The sequence below is a fragment of the Ammodytes marinus genome, assembly GCF_949987685.1.
Source record: "Ammodytes marinus genome assembly, chromosome: 12".
NCBI lineage: Eukaryota > Metazoa > Chordata > Actinopteri > Uranoscopiformes > Ammodytidae > Ammodytes > Ammodytes marinus.
In genome coordinates, this window is record NC_137216.1 from 16,421,519 (window position 1) to 16,434,041 (window position 12,523).

At 38.7% G+C, this 12,523-nt stretch overlaps 2 protein-coding genes across 7 annotated transcripts in view; both read left to right on the forward strand.

The window, feature by feature from the left end:
• pkp4 (plakophilin 4) overlaps positions 1 to 2,209 on the forward strand; it is an 80,852-nt gene extending 78,643 nt beyond the window's left edge. For all 6 annotated transcript variants that reach the window (XM_080038582.1, XM_080038580.1, XM_080038581.1 and 3 more), the window contains one exon: positions 1,161 to 2,209. In XM_080038582.1, coding sequence (XP_079894708.1) covers positions 1,161 to 1,409 — 249 coding nt within the window. In that variant the 3' untranslated portion in view covers positions 1,410 to 2,209. The remainder of the gene's footprint in view (positions 1 to 1,160) is intronic.
• A 4,716-nt stretch (positions 2,210 to 6,925) lies between these two features.
• Positions 6,926 to 9,207, forward strand: dap1b (death associated protein 1b). Its single transcript, XM_080038246.1, has 4 exons — positions 6,926 to 7,102; positions 8,158 to 8,254; positions 8,446 to 8,512; positions 8,663 to 9,207. The coding sequence occupies exons 1-4, from the start codon at positions 7,033 to 7,035 to the stop codon at positions 8,780 to 8,782; spliced, it is 354 nt and encodes a 117-aa protein (XP_079894372.1). The 5' UTR covers positions 6,926 to 7,032; the 3' UTR covers positions 8,783 to 9,207.
• Positions 9,208 to 12,523: the final 3,316 nt, after the last annotated feature.

Consider the following 12,523-nt stretch of genomic DNA (forward strand, 5'->3'; position numbering starts at 1 on the left):
TGGGCACGGGGAGAAGGAGGAGGCGGCAGGCGAGAGATGGGGAGAGACAAATAGAGAGAGAGAGTTCCCCTGGGTCCTTCATCCCATCACATTAAGACTAGTTAATGTGTGAAGACGGACATTAGAGCGTTTATTCTCAGGCAAACACAATTCCATCTATCTTCTGGATTTCTTTTCTACAATTTACCTTGAAGCCCTTTTCTTTTGCATTAGTAGACAGAGATATGTGGGCAACAAGCCTATTGATTAGCTTAGTGGCTGAAAAGTCTCTTGACCACAGTGCATTCTGCTGAAACAGCCAAGGTCTTTGGATCTGCTGCTTAATTGAATTAACAGCAAGTGAGAGATTAGTTTGATTCATTGACAGTGGTGGAAGAATTGTTCAGATGAGTTAATCAATGGAACACTGCCATTATGGCACAGAGCATTAGAAGAGAATAGATCTAATTTGATCTAATATTGCCAGGTAGCAATGCATCAGGAAGGTTATTTAGATTTCAAAATTAAAATTGTAATTTGCTAAATTACTTGTAGGATTTATATGGTGTACTAAAAGTATTCGATCATAAAGATGCAAGTATCTCAAGACTGTTTTAAATAAGTCTATAATAATCTTTAAGATTTCAGTCATGATTCATTTGGTGACGGCAAGAACGATTTGATACCACAGCACCAGCCCACAGAGGGGTACTCGTTCACCTGCAAATCTTCAATTATCCACTCCAAAGAAAATGAACATGTCTTGGTTATTCAGTGGTAACCGCAACGAGTGCACTATTTTCATGACAGTTTCACAGTAAAAGCCACCCAGTATTTTTTTCAGTTGAAGGCTTTTAATGTGAGCCGTGGGAAGTGTTGAATTTGCATTAGCTTCAAGGTAACACCGCTGTGAATAGCGAACCGTAAACGCTAAGGCTGACATCAATGAGGATTCAACACAGTTACACTAGATTTCAAACATGGATCATCTCCTGTAAATGTGTTGTGCATAGTGAAGGCAAATCCATTGCAAAAAAAAATGTCTTCTTTTAATTTAGGATTATAACCTTCAGTCTAGTACTTGAATATATACCGTCAAGTGACTTGCCACTGCTTGCTCTTGATCTTTCTCCCAGTGAAAATCAGCTCGTTAATGGCGACCTGTGTCTTTTACCTTGCAGCCTATGTATTATACAGAGGATCCGGGCAGGAGGAACTACGACACGTACCGAATGTACCTGCAGCATCCGCACGGCTATGACGACCCGTTCTTAGAGGAGGTCATCACCTACCCGCCCACGGCCGACTACAGCGCCTCACAGCCTCACGGACTGAAATCCACCACCAACTATGTGGACTTTTACGCCAGCACGCGGAGGCCTTCATACAGGGCAGAGCAGTACCCGGGCTCTCCTGACTCCTGGGTATAAGGTTCCCGAGAGGGTGCTACCCTTCAACAAACCTCTTTAATCCCCCCCACTCCCCCTGCAGCAGAGGTCGAGGAGCCACGGACCACACGAGAAAAACCTACAACATTTTTTATTTTTTATTTCATGAACTTGGCTTTATAAGTGTGTTTGTTTTAAAGTGAATGTGTGTGCGCGAGAAGGGGAGTTCAACCGAGCGATGGCAGATGGAAAGATGGAATGTGTGCCAAAGAAGGAAATCAAGGAATGTTATTTTTTATTTAAAACATTTTTTAAGTAGAGGAAGATGGAATCATGCTGGGAGTTCGATACTGGACAGTACCGTGAGGAGACGTGCGTCCTGCTCTGTCTAGATGTTAGTTTTATTTTCTTTATGAAACTCTTTAGCTGTGATAGCATGGTGAAAGGTGTGAGTCATGTGAGTGAGGGTCAGCGGTAAGAGTCAAGATGGGAATGTGTATGTGCTAAAGCCAAAATGGAATCATGAACTCGTATCTGTAAAAAAAAAGAAAGAAAAGAACAAATAGTAAACACATGATGTTAGATTGTACAGAGGGATCAAATTGTATCTGTACTTAATGTTGAAGCTGTGTAATGCCATGGAGTCTTGTACATTTCTTTCCATTTATTGTAAATACAGAAAAAAAACATGTTACCTGGTTTACACTCATCAGCACTGGTTAAAAAAAACTTGTGCCATGTTAAATCTCTATAGATATATAGATATAAGAGAAAATAAGTGGACAAAGATGGCATCATAACACAACCATGCTAAAATAATAAAAAAGGTCAGTTTTGTTTTTTAAAAACATTGTGTAATCGCTTCTTTTTCATAAATGCTGGTTTGGAAGTACACTGCCTAAACTCCCCGTTTGCTGTCATTCCCTTTTTAGAAATTATAATTACAGAAATTATTGATTCTTTTTTCTCTCCGAAGTTATTATTTCTCTTGGGATCAAAGAAGAATAAAAAAAGTAAAGTTTTTCAATTTAGATTTTGAAACCATTCGTGGTGCCCTGCATGAAGATCTCGAGAATTGACCGGACTTATAAAATGCTAACAGACCACAGATATAGGCAGGAGAATCTACCATTCAAGGCTCAAGCAGTAACCTTTTAAAATCAATTCTAGAAGTAACCTGTGGTAACCATATTTGGTCACTTCTTTTGGAATGTGTCAAAAGCCTAGCAACGGTGTATCAGTTGCAGTCTTTGGATGTTTGAGAATAAAGAACATTGCAATGGACAGGTCTAGAGGAGATAACAGCGTGGATGACCTTTCCGGGATCCGCAAATGCCAGGAATGACCTGATCTTGGTTAAATGGCACGTCATCATGAATAGCCTATACTTGACGAGATACAGAGTGCGGGTGTGGACCATATACATATGGTCCACACACACATGTACATATGGTCCACACACACATGTACCTATGTTGGAGAATAACATTTACATTTATTTAATCATCTGATGAATGATTATATAATGATATAGGAATATACTCAGGGAAATAACTGAAAAAAAATAAGAATGTACTTTTTAACGATGATGTCCCATCTCTCCATGTATAGCAAAGATGAAGTGGGATTGCTGTAGTAGGAGTTGTAATAGTAGGAGCAACATGATACCGGTTTCCATATAGGAGACAGTTTATTAAATTATTTCAAATCATTTCTTGCCAAGCTCACTGAACACAGAACAGATATCAGCTAATTATAAATAAAAGGGGAAAAAACACTCCTCCAAACCAAACCAAACCAAACCCTTACTCTCCAACTACACAAGGAACCGGATATTTAAGAGAAGGGAACAAAATGCAGCAGCACACCTCCCCTCTGGAGGCCCCTTGCAGGGAGTAAAGGTGGGAGTTAATGTGTTCAAAGTAAAACAGAGCTGTGAAATAATTCTACACTCATGTCCAAACAGTGGCAACATAACCAAGATGTGCGTCTCCTTCGCCTTTACTGTGGGCATACTGTTGTTGCATGCTACCCACTAAAGGCACCAGAAATTATGCTGAACTGAGCAAGATTTTTTGCCCTAGGGACCTCAAGATCGGTTAATAGGCTGAAGAAGGTCGCTGTAAAGCCAGTTGATATTGTTCTTCACTGCTGTGTATATTCCCTAACAAAGGTCAACCAATGGTTATCTTGGTGCTTTTGTGGATTACGTCTATAGTTGTTGACATGCATCACATAAAACCTGTGCTATTTTGACACAGCAATGACACTGACCTGAGGGTCACACCTCCAGCAGCACTGCTTTAAATCAGCTTGCTCTAATCTGCATTGAAGCAACAGGTCCCACGGGATAACACAGACACTAACAATTTGCATTGTTTACCATAGAAGCAGATTGAAAGACAAATGGGATCCTTTGAATTTCTCACACACCCAAAGGACTTTTAATTTGTGTTGTCACATGTCTATCACCTGTCAGGTCTGTTGGGGCATCAGAAAAGGTAAGTATTAGGAAAGTATTTTTTTTGTCTTTCAAGAAAAAAATAACTTAAAAGGACTGGAGTCACCATAGTAAACAGTTGCCCACAATCTGACCCTGAGAAGAGGTTCATAATTTGACGCACCTGTGAAGATCTACAGGAACTTTAAGTCACACAAGACAGATACAATACTCATACCAGTGTCTATTCACAGTAGGCCTAACAGGAAATAAATGTGTATTACCCCATGGCAGGACATAGCTTGTGTCCTTCCTTTGTATAAAGCGGGAGAAAAAACTGACCCTAATAACTATAGGCCAATATCCAGACTGTCATGTCTGTCAAAAACGCTGGAATCCCTTATTAATTACCAATTGAAAACATTTCTCTCAAGTCACACTATTTTATCTGTTCACCAATCTGGTTTTAGAACTAACCATAGCACTATCTCTGCCATCACTCTGGTTACTAACAATATTGTCTCTGCCTTAGATAATAGTAATCACTGTGCTGCCCTCTTTATTGATCTCAGTAAAGCCTTTGATACAGTAGACCATTCTTTACTATTAGATAAATTGGCTAACATTGGTATTAGTGAAAATGCGTGTAGCTGGTTCAGTAATTACCTTTCTGACCGATCTCAATGTGTGAAGCTAGGTAATATCCAATCTGGTTTCTTACCCATAACCAAAGGTGTTCCACAAGGTTCAATTTTAGGTCCGGTACTATTCACCATCTACATCAATGATATTGTGTCTCTTGTCAGTGGTTGTCAAATCCATTTATATGCTGATGACACCATCTTGTATTGTGTTGCTGACTCTGCAAAGTCAGCTATTGAGAACCTGCAACTGTCCTTTAATGCTCTTCAGAATGCTCTTATTTCACTTAAACTTGTCCTTAACCAGACTAAAACTAAATTCATGTTGTTCTCTAGGGCTAGAGATTTAGACAATAGTGCATGCATCTATGCTGTGAACGGTTCTTTGATCGAGAGAGTCTCTGAATATAAGTACCTTGGTATCTGGCTAGATGAAAAACTCTCTTTTACATTTCACATAAAAAATCTTGTCTGTCGTCTGCGACAAAAGATTGGATATTTTTATAGGAATAAAGCTACCTTCCCGTTGTTTAGTAGGAAAAGGATTATTGAGGCAGTTTTTATGTCTGTCCTTGATTACGGTGATGTGGTTTATCGGCATGCATCTCGTTCATGCCTTAAACTCCTTGACTCTGTATTTCACTCTGCTTTGAGATTCATTACAGGAGATGCTTATGATACACACCATTGTGTTTTATATGAAAAGGTTGGGTGGTCCTCCCTTAAGGAGAGACGTGATGCACATTGGCATATTTTTATATATAAAGCTCTGACTGGAAAGCTTCCACTCTATCTGACAGAAATGCTGCTTATTTCAGATGGGCTTTATCAAACCCGCTCAACTGACATGATCATGTTATATGTCCCCTATGCCCGGTCTGAGCTTGGTAAAACCGCTTTTAGCTATAGTGCCCCTGACTCCTGGAACAGCCTACAACATACAATTAAAATAAATACACTCATATCTGTTAACCAATTTAAAAGTATTATTTTGAATCAACCCCTCCACACTTGTAACTGTTTTAATTAGGCTATTATTTATTTCATTCAATTGATCTGAATGTTTTAAATTGTTGTTGTCTGTGTGTGTGTGTGTGTGTGCGTGTGTGTAAACTTGTTATGTATTCTCATTGTATATTGTGTATCTGTACTCGACGTCATTGTAAAAGAGGGTCACCCCTCAATTGATCTTTCGAGGTTAAATAAAGGTTACAAACAAACAAACAATATCAATTTTTTACTCATAAGTTTAAATTTTTAAGAACCTGATTATCAGTCAATATTATGCAACACTGAGATTGTTTCTTTTTAATTTGTTCTACCGACATTGTTTGTTGTTTGGTACTTACAGTATTAAAACTTTATATTGATCACGTATTGTCATGATCAGTGGTGAAAATATTACCTAAGATAAGATAAGAAAATCCTTTACTTGTCCCACAGTGGGTAAATGTTCTGGGTACAGCAGCAACAGGATAGTGCAAATAATGACAATAACAAAAGAACAAAAAATATAATATAACCTAGGTAAAAATTTAAAAAAGGCAAGTGACAGTTAAACTTACTCATGAACGGGATGGGATGTGCTGTGCCACATGGAGCTTAGCTACACTGTGGCATTATCACTTTTATCTTAGTTTTAGTACTGTTACATAAGAAAAAGTAGTAGGCTACTAATATAGGCTGCCACAGTGTTGGAATACTCAAAGGTTCTATTTAAAAAAATAAGGTAAAAGTAGACCTAAAAACATCAGAATATACAAGAAGTAAATGCAGCCTACTTATTATGCAGAAGGAAATCAATAAAGTCTTACCCATAATTATACATCATTATATAGCCTATGTGTTGGTTTTATTTGGCAGGCAATTTTAAGGTGAGACATGGCAGGCAAAACATTGTTTGTTTTTTCCAAGTAGGCCTACTGGTCATTTTTGAGACTTTCTGTCTATTTTTGCTTCCATAACACGTCTTCTTTCATAATAGTATAAATAAAAGGTCCAGCATGTAGCCTACATTTAGGTGTTTCTTTTACTAAACCTTTTCTGTTTTCGTCTGTATTTATCCTATACAAGCGTCATTTTGCACGTACGCTACTTAAATAGGCTTATCGTGTTGAGTTAGCTTAGCCTACTTTACTCCACCGGCCGTAGTATGGTTGATAGGGGGTGGGTGGGGTCCTTGAATTTGTATGGTTTTGCTCCTATTTTCAAAATAAGAGTCGGTTAAAAAAAATCCAGTAAGTAGGAAAAACTTCAATGTACACATAAAAACAATGTATGAGTATTTACTATTTACCATAGGTATCTCCGTTTGTTATTTATCGATATGAGACACCATGTCCCTTTCAGTTTCCTTTAATTAGTCAAAGCTCCATCATCCATGAACCAATCAGAGAAGCGTGTAAAAAAACAAATAAGAAATAAAATCAGAGAGGCGTGTTTCCGGCTGCAGCTGGCTTCCTGTACGCACGACGTCATCACTGTTTGAGGATAAAAACAACGCAGTGTGGGCGTCGTGAAGTGTAGTGCATTTCTTTGCGTTTCTTCGGAAAGTTTGATTGAATAATACATAACAAAAATAAACATGGTGCAGCAACTCACCAAATCTGGAGCGAAGGAGTCTCCATTGCTGAAAGCTGGCCATCCTCCCGCAGGTAAACTGTTGTTGCCATTGTTTGAACTGAATATTTTTTTTGTTTTTGTCCTACGTAGTTGTTTTCGCTGCTGGACTCAAACGCAGATACGATGGATGTGCTCCTAATCTTCTTTTTCGACCTGTTGTGATACGCACGTAACGTTGATAACATTGTAATCGTGTTGCGGGAAAATACATTTTGATTCGATGATTTTTGTGATAGCGCTGATAATGCCATCACTCTGGCCGAAGCATTTGCAAACCCTGAATTCGCGTCCCTCATGCTTCTTTTTGTCTTCATCAAGCAGGGCCCTGGTGGAAGTCACACCGTGTTCTCACTGGTGTTATCCTCGTATGGCACAATTTAATGCATGCAAAAGAAACGTCGAATAAACCCATTATTAGTTTAGATAACTTCTCTTGTCTTTTCTTTATAGTTGTTTATTGCATTTTTTGTAGTCTGCGTTGTTTTGCACATACGCTTAACTTGAATAGGCCTATTTCATTTTGTCTTTTGCATTTATTAGGCATTATACATTTATTAGGCTAAGTGCAAGACGTATTAGTGGAATGTTCAGGTTGTCTAAAATGGCCCTTTTCACGTTTTTACATCAAAAATGTTATTAAACCTTTGACTCGACCTTTTCACCCCTTAAAACCGTGCAAACTTAAGCCATGACTTAAAAGTCGACGTGACTTCCAAGTTTAAAACGATTAATTTTAAATTTAAATGTTTTAAATCATGGAGGTTATAAAATAAGGGGCGTGGCGTGGGAAAGAAAAAACGTGATGTCCTGAATTTTTTTTTATATACGTTTTATGTTATGGAAAGCTTTTTCTTTCTTACTGCTTTAATGCAGATGCGACCTGTAGGATGTATCCCTGACCCCCAGGTTGGACACTATTGTTTAAAATGTAGGCCACTCAACCTGTTCAACTTGGACTGTAGTTACTGCACACAGCAATGAGCTGTAATCATATGTTGAACATCTGTGAAATGTGGTGTTCTTCTAAAGGCTTAGTATTGTTTTTGTAAGTAACGTATATAAACTGTTCTCTTTTGTGGGTCAACAGTGAAGGCTGGAGGTAAACGGGTAGCCAAGAAATGCTTTGACGAGGGCGGCACCCATGGGACTCCAGAGAAGGAGACCAAGAGGTCTGATAAATCGAGGTAGGCCCTGAAATCTGCTTTCACAACATAATAATAAATGGGGTTTGCAGTGCAAACTCAAAGAACATAGATACAGAGGTTTCTTCAAAACTTACATTTTCTAAAGGGTCACGCAGTATTTTGACCATAGATGAACAAACTTGCCTTACACTTAAGCAAAACTCTTCTATTTGTCACCCGTGATCTTGCAGCCGGTCCCTTGCCACCTACAACAGGATGCAACAGGTTAATATTCTTCTGGCAGGAACTCTTGACAAGGTAAACAAACACTCCCTGTTTTCTTTTAAGTCAGTTTACGCTTCACATGATGAGTTACAGGGCCTCTTGGGGGGGGGGGGGGGAGGAGGGGTGGTCGGCACAGCATTTTGGGTAATATTAAACTCCTGTCTGCCTGATGTTGTTTTGCAGCTGAGCCACGACTTTCCAGAGACACCTGTGAGTGTGAGGCACAGCAGAGTCCGCCCTGCAATGGAGAAGTCCCACTCTGCCCGGACTTATTGCATCCAGCAGCCCAGGAAGTTGTGTTAAGCCCCGGGGGAAAATGTGTTGAGTCAACTGTTAACATACAAAACATGACGAGTGAGACGCACAAGGGGACCGTCAAGTTGTCTGCAAAGTGTCAGTGTTGATGGAAAAGAACGATTACGTCTAGATCTGTATCTATTTTTTTTAGAAGAGAATGGGAGTTTTTTCAGCCTGCGCTTCTATGTGAATTTATAAACCAGCATTTAATATTTCTTTTTTGTAGCAATGCTTCTAATGTGAATGCTGCAGCTTACTAGTGTTTACCAGCTGACGGGGAATAAACAAATATGGTATTTGGGTATGTGTAACGTAAGAGTTTGGGGGTTGTAAAGTGACTAAGGGTTTTCAAACTTTCTTTTTTCAGTGAAGTCTTTACTATGTATTGCTTGGCACTTAGTAGATTTAATAAAAAAAACTGCATGAGATCACTTAATTGCATATATCCTCATTTAAGTTGTTTGTTTTGTAGTGTGTCGCAATGACCACTAGATGGCAACATTTAGCTGTTTATAGGCTCGAAGGACAGGATGTACTGAACTTCACAAATCAAACTGGACATTACAATGACCATATTTGTTAAAATTTAAGCATGTGTTCCTTACTATATATACTCCTGTGCATTGTTACTTAAAGACCTACTTCATCGGTGGGAATATGAAGGTGTATTGAACTCTAAGATCCTATGTAGTATAAATGTGCAAACATTTTTGAAATCGGTTCATCCTAACCTGAGAAAAGGCAGACAGTGTTTTATGGTATCACTGTCTAACCCTACATTTTACAGATGTGACATCACTTCTGTAAAAATCTAGGGTTAGGATTAACAGGACAGCTGGGCCAAGGGAAGACAAACCTCTTTCATTATATTTTAATAGCGATTTTATAATAATGATAGAACTCCGGTTCCGTATGGGTGAAGTATTCCTGTCAAATGGTCTGAATGTCATTCGAATTAGCTTGAGGATGAACTGCTCTTAAAGTGTAGCATCCTCAACAGTAGTTGAGTACAATTTTATTTATTTGAATTTCAGCGTAGACTGTCAAAGTATGCTTGCTGAAATTATGGTCCCATCATTTTTGTATAGAGTTGCATCATCACCATGTTTCACCTGTGTAGGGGAAATGTACCTCCACATGCATGCATGCACAAAACAACAGAACCACCCAGAGGTTTGATTGTGTTAGGTTGAATCCAGAAACTATCATGTAATCCTGCCTGCACTTGTTTGAAAGTAGGCCTTTTCAAAACACGTCTGCCTGCCTCATTTAATCGTTATATTTACAATACCCAAAAAAAAATATTGCAGCACATTTTGTATCACTATGGTTGTGGTGCACACAGGGGAGGGACTCTAAAGGTTTAAAAATCCTTTTCTGGGGTTATTTATGAGAACAGGATTATATTCCTGAACACATGCCAGTGGTGCATTGTAACTGAGGTGGAAGAAGCGATATGGTCTGGCAGACTGCATTATAAACAGTTTTCTGGTTTCAACTTGACTTTCCTCAGCCTGATTACATCACAGGTTCCGTCATCTCATGTTTGTACTGAAGAATGGACCCTGATGGCTTTAACCCTGCACACGACACGCTACACATGTTCCTTCACAAAAGAATATAAACTTGTATCCAATTTCCAGAAAGAAAAATATATCTTAATTTTCATCACCATACTATTTTGAATTAATCCAGCATCCCCTTTTTAATAGCTGAAAAACAAAACATTTTATTAAAAACAATATTTACGATTTATTTTAAACGTATGCTTTCCCAAACCTTCCCTCTAGAAATTAGAAGTGAATGTACTCGTGGAATTACTATAGGAATTTTACTTTAAGCCAACATATATAAGCTTTTCTGACCATGTTGCATTAACACTGTCTTTGAGTTATGCTCTGCACACAGTGACACTGCAGAATGTGCTTTTGTGTGCAAGTTATCAATACAGTAACCCCTCTGTCGCAAGGCCCAGAGGTGTTTGAAGGTTACCATGTGAGAGTGTGTGTGTGTGTATGTTTGTTTGCCCCTGTTCTCGTGTGTTCATACATGGGGCCCTTTTTGTTTGCATCACAAAGTCCACAAACAATATCTGCTTGTGGTTTTGCCCAGGAAAGTACTTGATGACGGCCTTGTAAACACAATGTGCCGACCTTAAATTCTCTTCTCACATGCTGTTCACACGAGCCTTTGAGAACCATCTGTTTGTGGAGTTCAGAAACCCCTCTGGCTCTGTTTGAGGAGCAGAGCAGTTGGTGGTCGTTCTTCTGACTTGCAGACATGGTACGTTTCACTGCCAGTGTCTGCCTATTCCCAGCCCTCTGAGGAGCCTCGCTGACCCCGCCACCCCCCACACCACACCACACTGCTGAGAAAACACTGCACTCACACACTGTACTCTATAGACTGTATATAAGCTGTACTCGCACACAGGAGTGGGATCAAAATGTACTATTGTCACCAGGGATGTGCACAGACATTTTAGGGAGCACAGGGCTCCAGTGAGAGAAAGGGCTCTTTTCATAATTATTTAAAGAACAAAAAAAAAACATAAATATAGAAGCACATCTCTGACTTATTACCAATTTATTTAAATACCCTACGCTATGATTGTTTAATACTCAACAGATTTCTACAAAATAATCAGTTCACACAGAGACAACAATGGTCTTTTGTAATCTTCACAACTAAGAGCATGCAACAACAAAGGAAACAATGCCACCATGTGCATCTTTTCAATTAGTCTCAAGTATAATACGAATAACTGGATGCACCAGGGGGAGGGACATATTTCCAAGTTGTGCATCTTCACACAGAACTGAAAAAGGCTGTTCTCTACATAAATTAGCACAATAACAACCTTCATGACACTACATGTCTGTTCATGTCTTTCAGTGAAATGTTGCACAAGCTGCATTACATATTCTTCCCTCATGAGGTCACTGTTGACTAAGGGTGTAGTGTGAGCTTCACCAGCCAGCATGACTCCAACAGTCTGGATGAAAAAAACCTTGCAATGTATTTTATTACAGTAATCTGGCACAGCCTTTTATAAGTTAATTAGATACTGTTTCTTTTAACCTGCAGGGTGAGAGATTTTTATCCTCGCCATAGGAATAACAAGTCAATTAAGCGACATGCTGATATATATTAATTAAACGCTGAGGTCAATATGCCCACAGCAGTGTATATGAAGCTATATACACTACTGAACAACATCCTGCTTTTCTAACAGCCACTACAGACCTGAATCAATAAGGTTAATTCAGTGCACCTGCTAAGGTTGACAATAATGGGGACAAGTGGTCATTTTAGATTTGGGCATCAGTGAACCGTTCAAAGAAAAAAATGATTTCAATCAGCTGCAGGCAGTAGTAGAAGAAGTGCTTCTTAATGAAAATATCACAATGGAAAGACTGCTGGCTTTCAAAGTTGTATTTAGGCTACAGAAGTATTGGCGGCAAAACAAAGTGAATATTAGAAGTGATCGTTTTTTAATGACTTTTAAATGATTCTATATATCTTTCTTGATCTTATGTATTTTTCTTGTATTGACTGGTGCCCTTAATGCTTTGAAAATAATAATAAGTATTATTATTATACCAATCATCAAAATTGTTGTCCATAGAAAAAGACAATTTAATTAATGCAGCATACCAAAATTATGATTACAACACTTAATATGCAAATATACCTTATTAATCCACCTGTTCACCAATCCATGAATTGCAAGCCTTCATCTTACAG

Coding starts and splice junctions, on each gene's coding strand:
- dap1b (XM_080038246.1), top strand. CDS start 7,033: ATGGTGCAGCAACTCACCAAATCTGGAGCGAAGGAGTCTCCATTGCTG. Junction 7,103..8,157: donor AGCTGGCCATCCTCCCGCAG/GTAAACTGTTGT, acceptor GTGGGTCAACAG/TGAAGGCTGGAGGTAAACGG. Junction 8,255..8,445: donor AAGAGGTCTGATAAATCGAG/GTAGGCCCTGAA, acceptor GTGATCTTGCAG/CCGGTCCCTTGCCACCTACA.